Source organism: Meles meles, chromosome 7 (assembly GCF_922984935.1).
Source record: "Meles meles chromosome 7, mMelMel3.1 paternal haplotype, whole genome shotgun sequence".
Taxonomy (NCBI): Eukaryota; Metazoa; Chordata; class Mammalia; order Carnivora; family Mustelidae; genus Meles; species Meles meles.
The window spans coordinates 70,154,550-70,172,124 of NC_060072.1; the positions used below are offsets into that span (position 1 = coordinate 70,154,550).

The window sequence follows — 17,575 nt, forward strand, 5'->3', positions numbered from 1 at the left end:
GTGAAATAAGTCAATCGGAGAAAGACAACTATCATATGATCTCCCTGATATGAGGACATGGAGAAGCAACATGGGGGGTTGGGGGGATAGGAGAAGAATAAATGAAACAAGATGGGATTGGGAGGGAGACAAACCATAAATGACTCTTAATCTCACAAAACAAACTGGGGGTTGCTGGGGGGAGGTGGGATTGGGAGAGGGGGAGGGGGCTATGGACATTGGGGAGGGTGTGTGCTATCGTGAGTGCTGTGAAGTGTGTAAACCTGGCGATTCACAGACCTGTACCCCTGGAGATAAAAATACATTATATGTTTATTAAAAAAAAATTTTGGAAGGGGAGGCGAACCATAAGAGACTATGGACTCTGAAATGTTCTGGCTTTTGATGATGGGAATCCACTGTACAACGCCGAGCAGCACGCGCGGGAAAGTTACTCCGGGGGCAGCGGGAAGCGAGGCGGGCAGGCAGCGGGCTAAGAAGGGAGCGGCATCGGGATCGCTTCCTCCCTCTCTTCGGCATCCCGACACTCGCGGGCAGTAACCGAGGGGTAACCTGTGCAGAAGTGTCGGAAACGCGGGCACCCCCCGGAACAAGCGGCGAGGGAGGCTGGAGCGGGCGCTGGGTCTGCCTCTCCGCGGGGGGGAGAGACTCTGCCGTCCGGGGCGGTCTGGGGGAAACACAGCCTCCTCGCTCTTCCTGCTGATGCAATCTGCGAGAGAGCCCGCGATCTCGGCGGCGGGAGGGCCCGGCTGCAGTCCCGCCCGCCACGTGTCGCCGCCGCCACCCCGCGCTGCCCAGGGCATCCACTCCCGCCGCCGCCGCCGCGCGCTCCAGCCGCCCGCGCCTGGGACGCAGCCGGCTCGCCCTCCGTGCGGTCGCACCGCTCCCCACGGCCCACGGAACCATGAAGGTAACTGCTTCCTTTCGGGGCTGTGTTTTACAGAAACGCGTGTGTGCACTGAGCCTGCGAGTCCCCAGAGACACACAGTCGGCAGAAAGGGGACGGAAGAAAGACCCCCGTGGTGTGTTTCCGCGCAGACGGTTTTCGTACCTTCTTTGTCCGTCCTCGCCGGCCGGGACCTTCCATTCTTTCCTTTTCAAACTTGCTCACAGCATGTGCCTCCTCAGGCTTTTTCACCGCGGCAGGGGTGAGCGGAGATGAAAGGCGGCTCGCAGCTCCCTCCCCTACCCGTTTTGAAGTTTGGAAAGGAAGAGGAAGCTTCTTTCAATGGGCAAGATGCACAGGAGGTGTGGGTTCGGGGGACGAGGTCTTGGGGTGTTTGTGGCGGCAAACAGGGGTTTCCTGGTGGATGTGTGCGATGAAGGAGGGAGGTGCAGAGCCAGGGGATGAGGGAGGGACAAGGGAAGGAAAGCTGCCTCATCGCTATGAAAAGCAGAAGCCTCGTCTTTTGCTTATGGAATTATAAGCTTCTACGAGCAACAAATCATATTAGCCTAAGGTCATTCTTTTATTAAACTGAGCGAGCCGCCCTAATGGTTTTATTCTTATGCTAATCAAGGGTAATTAGCCTAGGTGCCTATTCTGACGGTTTGGATGTAGGAAAAAATCGGTGTCTTCCTGTTTCTACACCTTGGAAAACTGCAATGACTTTTTTTTTTTTAAGGAAAGTAAAGGATGAGTTGGGAGCCCTGCCATCTAACTATCTTGGGAGAGGGCGCCTGGGCGGCTCAGGTCCTGATCCCAGACTCCTGGGATGGAGGACCCTGTGGGGCTCCCATCTCAGCGGGGAGCCTGCTTCTCCCTTTGCCCTCACCCCGCTGGTGCTCTCTCTCTCTCTCTCCCAAATAAATGAATAAAAATGTCTTGGGAGGAAGAGATATGCAACCTGAACTTTTAGGAGAAATAAACCCATGTTTCCAGGTTTTGAAGGAGAAAGATTGAAGTAATGGTTCTCAACTGCACTTTCCCATCCATCCCCATCCACAATTCCACTTACAAGAAATAATATGTAAATGGTGCCTCTGTCACCAAACAAAAATTTCTAAGATTAATGGAGAACTGAGTGCAAACACTGTTTTGTGTTGAAATGAGATCATGCAAATGTGCTGTGGTGAAAAATTTAGCAGCCTTCCCTTCCACAGTCAGATATTTTACTTCTGCCCTGCTCATTCCTGCCTAATTTCAACTGAAAAATACACTCTGGTCACATATAGGGTAGTGAGTAAAAGGAGAAAATTATGAGAATAAACACTCTTGCTTTTCCAGGTTTCCCTGTGCTATGTGGAGTTGTAGTTGATGCATTTTTGTAAATTCATGCTTGCCTTAATGGGAGTCCAAAAACCCCTCTCCGTTTTACAAGGTACTTTTTTTTTTTTTTTAACGAGGTACTTTTAACACAGGAACTAGAAGATATCTTCAAGTCTCATATCTCTTTTCTGATATTTTACTGAGATTGGGAATGAAAAGATTGTTTTCTAGGCATGATCTAAGAAGTACTTGAGGTTCCTTTAAGTTTGTTGTTGTTATGACACTTTTCTACTTTCCTTTCACCTATTATTATTTTTTTAGATGTAATTTGCACTTGGCACCAAAATAAGCTCTGTCCTTCGCACATTTTCCAGACTTGGCTCCCTTCCCTGGGAGCATATATTTTAAGATGGACACATAAAGCATGGACTACTGAATAAGGAAATTAGCATATACATTGAATAGAATGTGTATAAGAATAGTAAGTACATGTATGATTGACTAAATTAATGTGGAGATTGAAAAGAGCCATATCTCTGAAGGGATAGAGACAAGAGAAGTCATTGTCAAGGATGTATAGTTAAGTGAAGGAAGTGAGAGGGCTTGACTGGCAGTGAGGGTAGAGAAGGCTGTTTGTGTATGTGCAGAGGGCAAGACCTGGGGCCTGCCAGGGAGAAGGGTTTACTTTTCAGACACAGGATGTGGCCCCTCAGGCAAGACTCAGGATGCAGGGCTAGTGCAGGAGGCATAACAAAAGGGTATTGGTAGAAACTGGTGCTGAGAAAAAAGGAAAAAGGGAGGGGGGAAAAAAGACAAGAACTTAATTTGGACTTATATTTCATTTAGTCAGTTGCCATAATAGACCATTTCATTTGATTTTAGAACTACAGAGAGAAAGGAAAGAAAGAAAATTTTCCATTTGTATGCAAGAATTTCTCTTGCTCATTGAACCCTGAGAAGGTCTAATGATTTGAAATGGGTTTAAAACCTTATGAAAGAAAGTTGAAAATAGTCATTTGATAATTACAGAGATTTATGCTGAGAATGAAAAACAAGTTGTGGTTTTCTTCAGTAGTTGTGTTGTAAGGGCCTTTTTAGCCAGAGCAGCGCCATCCTGACCCTGCCCCCACACCCCCTTCAGGGGACTGACTTAAAAACAAGTCCCAGAAACCAGTCCCAGGTAACAAAGCCCAAATACAAGGGTGGGTCAGGCCAGGTGGAGGTATCCAATTGGTGGGGGCACATACCGTTTCCCTAGTTACCAAGGATTATGGGCCCCGCCCTTTGGGTGCCTTTTGGGCTCCAATTCTGACCAAGGTGATAGACTAGTTCAAATATCTACTATAGGGTAAATTGTAATTCAGTTGGTCATTTACGTGTGACCTAGCAGGACTGTGCAGCTTTCTCTGTGTTACAATCTCATTGGTCACCTGTGCGTGGCCAGGCCCAACCACATGGCCTTTGCCCTTAAAAGCTAGTCTGTAAAGAAGAGAGGGGTCGCCTCTTTGCAAGAAACAGCCCTGGCCCGTCAGTTTGATTCTCGATGCTTGGCGCGAAATAAAGCTTTGCTTGACCTTCGCTTTGTATCAGTCTCGCTCCTTTGACCATGGACCCAACAGTGTATTTTCCCATTGTTTTCATAAATTTAGATTTTATCCCTTATTTCAGGTCAAAACTTTGTGTTCTGTAGGGGACGAAAAGTAACTTTCCCTCTACCCTTCTAGGTTCTTGGCTGAGACCCCCTTGTAATAAAACACAGATTAACAGGAGAAAAACAAACAAACGTTTAATAACATGTGTACCTTCTATATATATAGGAGGTATCTAGGAAAAGTAACTTCCCAAAATGGCCCAAGCTACCATCTTAAATATCTTCAGCTAAAGACAAAGCAAAGAGTTTGGGGGTGTGGTGAACGGGGGAGCCGGGCTGGGAAGTTTTCAGGCAAAGCAGAGTAAGTAAGGAATGGTTGCAGATTTAAATCAGTACCTTCTCCATTGATGTGTTTTGACATTTAGTTATCCTTCTGTTCAGAGAAGACATACCCTGTACGGGGTGGGAGTGTCCCTGAAAAATGGAGGTCTCCCTTACAAATGTAGATTTCCCTCAAATTCCACTTTGTTTTCAGAGGTTGCCTTGTGCCTCTCAAAAATAACCAGTCCAAAATAATTATTATGCCGAAGAGGCATATTTTTGGCATGGCATATTCTACTCCCCTTAAGCTTCTTATTTCTAATATTAAGATACAAACTAGTGATATGAAGAGTTTGATAGTAGTGTTATTAACCTGAGAAGCCTGGGCTTGGGAGTAACAGTTTCTGTGCATCAATGAAAACTTGTTTCTAAACTGCCCATCTTTAGTGTTTGGGTTGGTCATATCTTTTGAGATTTCATGTTGTCTGCTTCTTCAAATGACCTCTTCTCAGTGGGTGTAGGAAGATGGAAATTAAGAGCTTTCTCTTTTTCCCTTTAGGCTTGGCAACCACAATTCCTATAAATGACAGGTGCCACCCTAGGGAAACCCAGTGGAATGTTCATCCTTCTGCCTAAGGGGATTTGGTTATCATATGATGGACAGACTCTAGGACCTTCTATGATGGACATTATTATCTGAGGCATCCTCTACTTTCTGTATAGTACTATAATTCTTGCTGAGCACAGGAGGAAACTGTCTGGTCTGCTCACTTTCCAGTTGTAGATGCGGGCAGTCTGTGTGTAACTTTATTCCCTCAACAGCTGTCCAAATGCTTTAAACACTGATGGGCTTTCTGAGCCTCTGTACCATTTGGTAATGCATGTCTGTGTCCTTTCCGCTAATGCCTCTGACATTGCATTTTGCATAAATCAACTGAGAGATAAATGTGAGGCGCAACTCAGGTTTTGTGTTTCAAAATTAAGCATTTGGGATGCTCTGATTTACAAATATGACTTTGCAAATATTTGCAAACATTTTAATCCTAAAATCTGGCCAGGTTCACCCCAGCAATGGTGAATGCAGAGCCAAAAGCAGAATCTATAACATCAGATTCAATTGCCAATTGGACCTAAGGTTCTGATTAGTCCTCTCAAATCCACAAGCTGAAGAATATTACCTCTAGAAATTGAGCATTTTTATTTTATTTTATTTTAAGATTTTATTTATTTATTTGACAGACAGAGATTACAAGTAGGCAGAGAGGCAGGCAGAGAGAGGAGGAAGCAGGCTCCCTGCTGAGCAGAGAAGTCGAGGGGTGGGGTGGTGGGGCTCCATCCCAGGACCCAGGGATCATGACCTGAGCAGAAGGCAGAGGCTTTAACCCACTGAGCCACCCAGGCACCCCGAGCATTTTTATTTTAAAGATAACTTAGAAATCAGATCCCTGTATTAATACAGCATAGCCCATCACATAAATAAATGTTTTTCTCTTGTCATACTGGTGCTTTTTTTGTGAGAGAAGATATTTTGCAAAAACACTTCTTGTGTTTGGTGATTACTGGGAGAGAGAAAATCTTAAAAAGATATTCATGCTCCCCAACAATACAGGGAAAAAGTCAGAGAGAGAAAAGGGAAGACAAGTAAAAAAAAAAAAAAATAGAAGAAATTTCAGTACCACAAGCAATAATCCAGGGAAGTTGTACTGGAAAACACATGATTCTTTGTCATTGAAAAATTGTCAAATACTTATGAAATCCAGCTAGTTCCCTTAACACTTGTCATGTCGTTCATCTAAAAAGAACCAGTTTATTAGATCTTTATTTTGATAGGTAGATCTGAATATTTGATCAACTGCATTTATAGTCTATCCTAATCCAAGAAATGCTTTTACTATTTTAACTCTAGATGGATATTTGCCTTAGGAAGCACTAAGAAGCCTAGGATGTAATTAGAACATTCAAATTCTGTCTGACTCCTCGTAAGTCTAGACAGAAGGAGCACCTGTTGGGACGTTCTAGGCCAAACATGCCACAGATATCTCTTGCATGACCAAAAAGCTCTCCACACAGTTTGGGCATGAGGACAAGGATGGATTTGCACAGGGTGATCGCTGAGCAGCTGTTAGTATTCACCACCACTACAGTAAAGGATGATTTTGCCTAGTACATTTTATTGTAGCTGATTCAGATTCACAGTAATATTGTTTTGATTTTAGTACAGATATTAATTCAGGAATCTGAAATCACAGTAAACGTTAATTTGAACTTTGAAGATAAAAAGTAGAGTTAAAATGGAGCTATAGAGTTTATGGTGGAAGCATAATGTATTCCTCTGGGATTCCACGGTTTTCAACGCTGTGAATGTTACGTCCACTTGCGAGCTTAGTGCTGGCATTTATAGAAGGAATGCATCCACGCTTGAAGAAGGACTTCTTTGCTTAAGTAAGATAATGATGCTTAATATTTCTAGATGCCATATAAATTACGTAACATTGAATTGTAACCTCAGAACATTTGTGTTTTGCATTGCAACTATTATTAACCTCATTTTACAGACAAGGAAAATAAAGATCAGAATACTAGAATCGCTTAAGATCACAAATAGCAGGGGTGCCTGGGTGGCTCCTGCCTTTGGCTCAGGCCATGATCCTGCAGCCCTGGGATAGAGTCCCCTGTCGGGTTCCTGGCTCCACGGGGAGTCTGCTTCTCCCTCTGACCTTCTCCCCTCTCATGCTCTCTCTCACTGTCTCTCTCTCAAATAAATAAATAAAATCTTAAAAAAAAATCACAAATAGCAAAGCATTATAGAAACTAGATATTTTGAGTCCCAGTCCAACGTGCTATCCACTTTACCAGTGCTTCTAGGATCTCTTGGGTCTGATATCATGTTGGAAATCTTACGAAAAGTATAAACAATCTCTCCAGCAAAAAACAAACACACATAGGCATACAATTTTGCATCTTGGTTATTTGTTATTGAACCAGGACAGTGGAGTCCATATAGCATGGGAAACTGAGGGAAAATACTGAAATGATCTAGTTATTCAGAGCAGTAGAGACCTATTGGCTCTTGCCTCTGTAGTCAGCTGAAGTATGAATATATATATGTGTGTGTGTGTGTGTGTGTGTGTGTATGCATTTATAAACACCATCCTTTGAATATTGAAAAACCCCAAATAATCATCTGCCTATAGCTCAAACAGAAAGACAGTTTCCTTGTTTTTTAGCAGCATGTGAGTTATCAGTTTCTTATGTTTTATTTCATAAAGATCTAAGGTGTATAGTATAGGAAAGGAATACAAATTTTTCCAATACCCTCTTAGGTTCTGTACCTGGGGGCATGCAAATTAGACTAACAAAAGATAGATTAACAAGAGAAAAGAACAAGTTTAGGAGCTTCCTGTAGCATACATGCACATGAGAGAAATTCAATGATGAGTAACTCAAAAGGGTGGTTAGGACTTGCACTTATACAGTATCTTAATGAAGAATGATAAACTTGTAGAAAAGTAACAAGGATAGGGGCATAGGTTTTAGGCTTCCAAGTGCATCAAACTGGGGGCAGGTGAATATCTTGGGGGAATCCAAGGGGATAAGGATTTTTTGTGCAGGTCCATCTCACTGCTGATTTTCTGTCTTAATGCTGTAAAATTTTTCTCAGAAGTATCTGCTTTTAGTCAGAGAAGGAAAGCTCCAGGAAGGCTTTTTTTCTGCATCTCTTGGATCTCAATTGCTGTTAGCTCAAGGTAATCCTTATGTCAAAGGGGCATATTTTGATCTCTATAGTATTCATAGAATAGGACTTGATTTATAGAATCTGCATCCTAATAGCTTTGGTCTCAATCTAGTTTTGAAGTGTGTGCATGGTTGTTTGGTTAAACAGCGTTAATACATAATTTTTTAGTAGAGTTTAATAGTTTTGGGTGCCTCGTTTTCCTATTTCTTAGATATAATTCCCTACCTGTTAGTGCCTGGCAAAGGGGCAGGCCTCCAAGGCCATGTTCCTACCAGGTGACCCCACCTCAGTCACAGCTGATTGTAGGAAGGGTGTATATTTGACCCAATGTCAAATTGGGTCTCTTACTTCTTTTTCTCTCGTCTCCCCGAGTCAATGATATCCTACCCTGTGGATTCTCTTTTCTCTGTATCTATGTTTTCTCTTTCCCATTGCTAATGGGTTGATTTATGCTCTTGTTGCTTCTTGCTTGAGTTATTTCTGGCTTCTCAACTGGTCTCAAGCTAATTTTCCTATGGCACTATTTTAATTATGTCAATTTATTCTCTCAGAATACCTCTATGACTTGCCTATTGTCTACTGAATTTAGCTTTAGTGCATGAGGTCTTTTTCTAATCTGTTCTCCCATCACTTTTCCATCTGTGCACTCCTTTATTCATAATGGGGGATTTGCTGTAGCTCAGAATGAGCTCTTACATTTCCACATATTCCTTCCTAACCCCTTTCTCCCCATTTATGCCTCTCCCTGTCTGTCCCCTCCGGTGCACCCCTCCCTATGTGGCTCACTCCCCAGGCACTTTTTGAGAACAGTGACTATTTTCATAGGGAAATGAACATGGATGGAAGGTGAAAAGGTAAGAGTAGGATTCCATTTTGAAGTTAGGATATCTCATATCATACATACACTGATCACACCCTGCAGTCTCTCAGCACTCACCCTTCCTCTCCTCTGGCCTGAATCTTGCCCCATTGTTGCTGCTTTACAGGTAGTAGCTGAGTTGTTAAATCATCTATGACTTCTAGGCTTCATAGGTCAGATTAATTGTGCTTTTTACCTCTTCCTTTTCAAACAGCAGCTGCATCTTTCCATGTCTGGATTTGTTTGGAGTCAAGCTTTAACTGACTCCCAAAAGATAAAGGTCTATAAACACGTAGAGAACAGTAAGTATTTACGTGTTTTAATGCCTATTGCCAAACTCCTTTTTTACAGAATGTCAGTGGTGAAACTGTGTAGATTGCAAATAGACTGTAAGTGTAAACAGACTATAAATATTTCTGGGAAAATGAATAGCAGTACGAACTGAAGACCACAAAATTCCTAACAAATAATCCCAGCGATGCCACCCTGCTAAATCACTACTGTTTTCAGCAGTTTGTATTTCAGCAGTTTGTAATGGGAAACTCCCCTGTCATATCCCAAGGAACTGACTTAGAATATAGAACAGAGTCATGTGTCTGGGAATGTTAACCAATTCCAATACTGTTTAACATGTTCTTTTTTGTTGTTGCGAACAATGCAGTTCTTAAGCAATCTAATTAATGCATACACTGACAAACAAATCCAACAAAAGAGGCACTTAGAGGCAGTGTTCATTGAATACTGGAATTTTGAAAGAAAAAAATCCATTAGGTCATGTTCAGCATTTACTTCTGCCAAAGAAGGATTGTTCTTTCAAGTTTATTTTTCGAGCTTTCAATTCCATTCCACTTAAATACCTCGACAACCAAGACTTTTCAAATCTTCCGTGGATAGTTCTCCTGCCTAGTATATCCACTGTGTAAAGTTTCCTGATAATTAACTTATTTCTTTTTCCTTTTGGTTATACACATCCACCATTTATGCTTGGCTCTGCTGACTCATTTGCCACGAGTCTTTATGCTTTTTTAAAAAAGATCATATAACATTATGTATGCTTTCATTGCTTGGTTTTAAGGTACAGTATCGTTGTTGTTGTTGTTGTTTTTTAAAGATTTATGTATTTGAGAGAGAGAGCCCACCTGGTGGGGAGGGAGGGGCAGAGCCTGACGTTGTACTTGATCTCATGACCCTGAGATCATGATCTGAGCCAAAACAGAATTGGACGCTCAACTGACTAAACCACCCAGGTGCCCCATAAAGTCCAATGTTATTAACTAAACTGGCATTTCTTTTCAGTAACATTAGTTAGGAATGTCAGTCATTCCGTGAATATGTAGATAAAGGGTGTCAGTGAGTTTTATGTGCGTTAATAATTTCATGCCTCTTAACATTAACGTCATCAGTGTTGGTCAACCAGGCTCCTTCTTTCCTCTTGACCAATGTTCCGAGAACATTATTTACAGTAACCCATTAATCTACCATGTTCTGTTAAAAGACAACATTGAAGCTGGGATTCAGGGGTCATTTGCAACCGTATGAACTTAATTACGTAAGATAATTTTTAGTATGAAATTATGAGTTATTATTAACCCACTTATTTTTTAAAATATCTGTTTAAAACATTATTTATAGGGGCACCTGGGTGGTTCAGTGGGTTAAGCCTCTGCCTTCAGCTCAGGTCATGATCCCAGGGTCCTGGGATCGAGCCCCATGTTGGGCTCTCTGCTCAGCGGGGAGCCTGCTTCCCCCTCTCTCTCTGCCTGCCTCTCTGCCTACTTGTGATTTCTCTCTCTGTCAAATAAATAAATAAAAAATAAAATAAAATATTATTTGTAATATTTAATATTTGAAATAATACAGCTTAGAGGTCATTCTTTGTCTATAGGATCACACAATTGGTATTTAAATTCAAGTAAAATTTATTACATATCGTAACATATATAATGTTACATTTATTTCTTATTTATCTATTTAGTTGACAACAAATATGAACAACAGCAAAAAAAAATTTTTTTAAAGATTTTCTTTATTTATTTGACAGAGAGAGATGGATCACAAGTAGGCAGAGAGGCAAGGCAGAGAGAGGGCGGGAAGAAGGCTCCCTGCTGAGCAGAGAGCATGATGCGGGGCTCCATCCCAGGACCCTGAGATCATGACCTGAGCCGAAGACAGAAGCTTAACCCACTGAGCCACCCAGGCACCTCAACAGCAAAAATTTTTAAAAAAGAATTGATATCCTTTTCAACCCTATATTAGTTTAATTTAACTTAAATTATCTATTTAAATGATCTATTTAAGCTAAATTAAATTGTATAAACTACTTTAGGATTGAAATATTTGGTTAATATGTGAATATATTTATATGATAAATATGAAAGTTTTAGGACTTACATGATTCACTAGCTTAATTGAGAGCCTTAACTAATTTTGGTATAACAAGGAAAATAAGAATTCTGTCTTTTCTACTGAGGAAAAATTTTCCAGTGAACACAGAGGAAAAACATGGTCTTACTTTTAAAATAATTTGATGATCTATCCTTTGGCATAAATATAATCAAAATGTTTTACTAAAGGATGGATCATTAGATTATTTTAAAAGTAAGATGAGGGGTGCTGGGTGGCTCAGTTGGTTAAATGTTTGACTCTTGATTTTGGCTTGGGCCATGATCTTGAGGTTGTGGGTCAAGCCTTGCATCAGGCTTCATGCTCAGTACAGAGTCTGCCCAAGATTCTCTCCCTCTCCCTCTATTCCTACCTCCCCCATTACATGCATGCTTCCTCCCTCTCTCTCTCAAAATAAATAAATAAAAGTAAGATCATATTTTTCTTCTGTGTTTGCTGGAAAATTTATTTTATTTTATTCACATTCAGTTAATTAACATAGAGTGTACTATTAGTTTCAGAGGTGGAGTTTAGTGATTCATCAGTTGCATATAACATCCAGTGCTCCTTACATCATATGCCCACATGAGATAGATTTAATAGTATCATTATTAATATTTAGTTTAATTAGAAATGTATTTATTGTATTTCCTTGTGAAATGATGTATGAACAAGAGTATTTATTGCAGCAATGTTTGTAATAACTAAAGATTAGAACTCACCCACATATTGATCAGGTGTGAAAAAGAATGAGGTAAAAAAAAAAAAATCAGTGGAGAGAAGAATAAGCAGGCTCTCAAGAGGAAAATGTCCATGAGACTTTTCACTGTATATGTTTACGTATTTGATTTATGACATGAGTTTATTATATTCAAAGTAGAAATAAAAAAAGAAATGGAAATGCCTTGTAGTGGACTTCACTTGACTCAAAAGCCATTCTCAAGAAAATCTGAAACTTTGGGAAATTCAGAAATACTGGGTAATTCAGCATAATTCAGTTAAGACCAAGGATATATATCTTGACAAAATTTCAAACTTATATTTAATTTTAACTAACTGAAAATGCTTTATTGAGAAAGCAGGTTATAGTGTGCACACCCAATTTTACAGTACCTGTTATATTAAGAGTACACAAACTCTTTTTCAAACCTAAAATTTATATAATAGTGATAAGCAAACAATGATTGATTTGAGTTTCATTTCATTAAATACTTACATAACTCTTATTAAGGCTATTAGGCTTTTACTAGGTTAATAGGCAAATGGAGATAATTTAAGCATTATGTTTACTCTTGAGAAATAACTATGCAGGGAGAGAAATGTATAAAAACAAATGCAATAAAGAATAACGGTTGCCACAAAGAAATCTGCAAAAGGTACAGAGGTGCATAACAAAGATAAGTCAGAGGAATCAGGGAAGGCTGTCCAATGGAGAGGAAGTTTGAGCAGAACCACGAAAGAAGGCCAGATGGACAAGGAAGTGAGTGCATCTCAGGCCAATACATGTTCCGCTTGTATCCAACCCCAGCCTTCTGGAAGTGGATTCAACCATTATTGACTTACCATAGAAGAATGTGAGGAAACATATGTCCAGCCTCCTGCCAGACCATTGGTAAACACAGAGAGCCCTGAGGCCATCCTCCAAAACCCTCCAGGGAACAAACTGTTGGAACTCATAACATTGGCAACCTGGCCACTAGTGACATGCGTCCTGTTACGCCTTTTTCACAGTGCCCACATCCACCTTCACTCTTTCTTGATGCTCTTTGTTTTCTGTCTAGACTCGAGCCTCACTGGAACCTCCCACCCAAATTTGTCCATAATACCCTTTGCAACTCAGTATTAGTTGCAATCACCTTCCCTAAATATATCCTGCTCCTCCTGGCCTTAGGTAAGGTCACTTCCCTACCAACCTCTAGTGGATGTTGCTCAATTTCTCTACCTTCTGCTCGCAGAATTAGAGGGGTGCTGATCTCCTTTACTGTGCCCAATACTGTTTCCATGTCAGGCTCCTCCTGTAAAACCTCTCTCTGCTCCTCACACTGTCAGTCTGTGATACCCGATCTCTTCCCTGTAACTGTCACTGAAAGACGGCCTGGTCAATTTGTCCCCATTGTGCACTGAAGATTTTAGCCTTGGTTCCTGCTTCTCTCTTACAACTACTTTAATTTCTCCTCTCCTTTAACTTGCTACACTCCCCAGATGCCACCCAACACCTGTGACCATACCCTGGACTTTTGAATCACACTAAGTTACAAGTCCTGTGGGTTATTTTTGTCCAAGATATATCTGACATTTTTACATATCTCTCCATTTTAGCTGCCGTGTGCCTGGTTCAAGCCACTGTCTTCTCTTCGCTGAGTATGTTTCTTGCACACCCCTAATCTGTTCTCCATAGAGTGGAGTAATGACATCGCTCATCTGCTTAAAAGAATTCCTGAGCCCCTACCTTATGCTTTGAATAAAACTCAAGGTTTCTGCTATGCTTTAGAAGTCCTGGAGGAATCTAGCTCCTCTCTCTTTGCAGCCTCACCTAGTTACTGTTGTGGCCACATCCTGTCATCCCCCCAAATTTCTCTTTGAGGCCTTTGCTCTTGCTGATGCCTCCACTCAGAAGGTTCTCTTCCTACTCCTCATCTAGCTAGCATCTTGTCACTCTGCCTGCCTCAGATTGAATGTTGCTACCTCAGAGAGACCCTCAGGACCCTCTGTGATTCCCAGTCTTTCAGTGCACTAACTGCAATCTACAGTTACTCATTGGCGTGATTACCATTGTGGTTTTGGGATTGATGTCTGACTCTGCCTCTAGATCATACATTTCTTGAAAGAAGGGAACATATTGCTTTTTATTACCATTCAACTATATGTATTCCCGTTATACATGTTGGTGAGTGTGGTAGGCTGCAGAATGACCCCTCAAAGATGTTTATGTCTGAATCCCCAGAAACTTCTCATTATAAAGGAGATATTGCAGATGTGAATAAGTTACGGGTCTTGAAATGAGGAGGTTATCCTTAATTATCTGGGTGGGCCCAGTGTAATCACAATGGGTGTTTACAAGAGAGAGCAGGATGGTCATGGTCAGAGGGAGATATGGTAATAAAAGCAATGGGGTGTGTGGGTGGGCTGGGGAGGAGAGAGAGAGGGAGTTAGGTTTGCATATGCGTCACTGCTTGCTTGGAAGATGGAGGAGGAAGGGGCCATGAACCAAGGAAAGGAAGTGGCTTCTATGGCTTCTTGGGGCTGGAAAAAGCGGGGAAATAGATTCTCACCCTACATTTGCCAGAAGGAATGCAGCCCTGCTAACACCTTGACCTCTGAAACTGTAAGATAATAAATTTCTGTTCTTTTAAGCCACAAATTTGCAGTGATTTTGTTACAGCAACAATAGGAAATTCATACAGATTTTGGTACCTGGAAGTGGGATACTGCTGTAACAAATATCTAAAAATGTGGACGAGGTTTTGAATTGACCATTGGGCACAGAACAGAAGAACTTCGAGGAGCATGATGGGGAAAAGAAAAAGCCTAGATTGCCTTGCACTGGACTGCTGGTAAAAATACGGAAATTATAAGTGCTCCTGGTAAGGACGTAGAAGGAAGTGAGGGACAAGGCAGAGAAAATGCAGAGGATCTTACAGAATATCTAAAAAGTCATGGACTATGGGTAGAAACATGGATATTAAAGCATTGCTGATGAGGGCTCAGAAAACCTTGAGGAACATGTTCATGGAAACCAGAAGAAGGGGGATCCTTGTTATATCATGGCAGAAAGCTTAATGGAATCGTGTATTACAGATATGTGGAAAGCAGAACTTGTATGTGATGAAGTTGGATATGTAGTTGAGATTTTCCAAACAAAATATTGACTTTTCTTCTTTTTTAAGATTTTATTTCTTTGAGAGTGTGAGCACGTGTGCACATGAGCGGGGGGAGGGGCAGAGGGAGAAGCAGACTTCCCACTGAGCAGGGAGCCCAATGCAGGCCTCTATCCTGGAACTCCAGGATCAAGACCTGAGCCAGCGGCAGACACTTAGCCAATGAAGCCATCTGGGTCCCCCCAAATACTGGCTTTTAAGCAAAATATTTACCTCCTTCTTACCTCAGATACTATAAAGCAGTTATTGAACAAATAATTTAAGACTGCCCACCATATAAGCATCAGGAGCTGCTGAAGATCTTGAAGCCATGAGGGTGAAGAGTTGGCAAAGTCACGGCCCTCGTGGTCCTTGCAGGGAAAGTCATGTGCAATGGTAGTTATAGACTGGGTTTGCACTGCCCGTGTGGCCTGGTTTTGCTCTTGAATGACCTCTGTCAGGTTATTTGTGCTTCAATTTCTCCATTTAAAAAATGGTGGTAATAATAGTACCTACCTCACAGAGACGCTGTGAGGATTGTATAAAATAACAAGTGTTCAGTGCCGGATCCAAAATGAGTTTTACTTAAATATCACACTGTAGGGGCGCCTGGGTGGCTCAGTGGATTAGGCCGCTGCCTTCGGCTCGGGTCATGATCTCAGGGTCCTGGGATCGGGCCCCGCATCGTGCTCTCTGCTCCGCGCGGAGCCTGCTTCCTCCTCTCTCTCTGCCTGCCTCTCTGCCTACTTGTGATCTCTCTCTCTGTCAAATAAATAAATAAAATCTTTAAAAAAAAAAATCACACTGTACCCTCATAGAGTAACCAATACTTCAGTTAGTGGTGTCACAGGAAGAAAATAGGATGAAATTATGTTCAAGTGACAGAGTGGAGGGGAAGCTGGGACTAATTCCTTCTGGCTGGTCAGGGGAATCTTCCCAGAGAAGATTCTTCTCTTCTCTGAGCCAAGAACTGAGTACCATACACACACAAACTATAGGGTGATCTTGAGGTAGAGTGTCCTATAGAGGGAGTAACAAAGGACACTTCCTGGGTTCTTAGACTTCTCTATGAGTTTGGTATTAGACCTCCATGATGGAGCCTCTAATTTTTTAAAAGTTTTATTTATTTATTTGCGAGAAAGAGAGAGATAAATCACAAGCAGGGGAGGAGGGGCAGAGGAAGAGGGAGTCTTAAGCAGACTCCTAGCTGAGCACAGAGCCTACTGTGGGGCTCGATCACACCACCCTGAGATCACGAACTGAGCTGAAACCAGGAGTCAGATGCTTAACTGACTGCACCATGGAGGCCCCAGTGCTGAGCACAGAGTGACAGGTACCTCCCCATTCCAAACGGACATGTTGGGTATATGCAAAGAATCTTCTAAACAATAGCAAAACCAATTCTGCAATCTTTAACTCCTTACTTGCCTCTAATTTATATTTAAAAGAAGTTTGGGCGTATCTGTGTGGCTCAGTCATTAGGTGGCTGCCTTAGGCTCTGGTCATGATTCCAGGGTCCGGGATCAAGCCCCACATTGGCCTCCCTGCTCAGTGGGAAGCCTGCTTTTCCCTCTCCCACTCCCCCTGCTTGTGTTCCCTCTCTCGCTGTTTCTCTCTGTGTGATAAATAAATAAAATCTTAAAAAAAAAAGTCTGGAGAGGAGTGCCTGGGTGGCCCAGTCAGGTAAGTGTCTGCCTTCCCTTCAAGTCATGATCCCAGAGGTCCTGGGATCCAGCCCCGAAACAGGCTCCCTGCTCAACAGGGAGTCACCTCCCTCTGCCTCTGCCTGCTGTCCTCTCTCTCTCCCCCCACCCCCAGTCTCTTTCTCTCTCTCTCCCTTAAATAAATAAAATCTTTAAAAATGGGGAAAAAAGAAGTCTGGAGATTGAGCAGGCAAGGAAGAAGAGTATTAGCTGGGGGTGGGGGGGGGGGTGGGGGACCTGTTGCCCAAGCAAGTGTGCTTGCCATTTCCCCTTCTCTACCTCAGAGGAGGGAGGGGTGGTTTTTCTATCTCTCCAACACAATACTCACCAAGCACTTTATGAGGAGATTGGTAGGTTCCTTTGCCTTAAGGGTCTGGGGTGGAGCCTGGAGATTCTTGAGAGCACTGGATTTGTGTTCCCTGGCCTATTGGTGTTGAAATACCAGCCTCTGACTCTCCCCTGGGACAGTCCAGGCTGGCTGATGCTGCCTATGACAGAGAGTCAAGTAAGGACTTGCCATGGGGTGCCTGGGTGGCTCAGAGGGTTAAACCTCTGCCTTTGGCTTCAGCTCAGGTCAGGATCTCAGGGTCCTGGGATTGAGCCCCACATCGGGCTCTCTGCTCAGCGGGGAGCCTGCTTCCCCTTCTCTCTCTGCCTGCCTCTCTGCCTACTTGTGATCTCTGTCTGTCAAATAAATAAATAAAATCTTAAAAAAAAAAAAAAGAAAGAAAAGAAAGGGTTTGCCAAATCCATGAGTTTTGAGAACTTTCAAGAAAGGAGCCATATTGGAATCACCTAGACAGGCCCCTGTCCAAGAAGGCTGCTTGCTGGGGCAAGGAGAGCCCAGCTCTCAGAGGCTGTGCAGGGCATAATGCCAGAGCTGGAGCTGAAGGGGCATCATAAGAGGTGAGGCAGAT

The 17,575-nt window shown here is 42.3% G+C and overlaps 1 protein-coding gene across 1 annotated transcript in view; it reads left to right on the forward strand.

Moving 5' to 3' along the window:
* The first annotated feature begins 578 nt into the window (after positions 1-578).
* Positions 579-17,575, forward strand: part of BCAT1 (branched chain amino acid transaminase 1) — a 112,728-nt gene continuing 95,731 nt past the window's right edge. Inside the window, exon 1 of the mRNA XM_046013409.1 lies at positions 579-910. Coding sequence (XP_045869365.1) covers positions 905-910 — 6 coding nt within the window. The 5' untranslated portion in view covers positions 579-904. The remainder of the gene's footprint in view (positions 911-17,575) is intronic.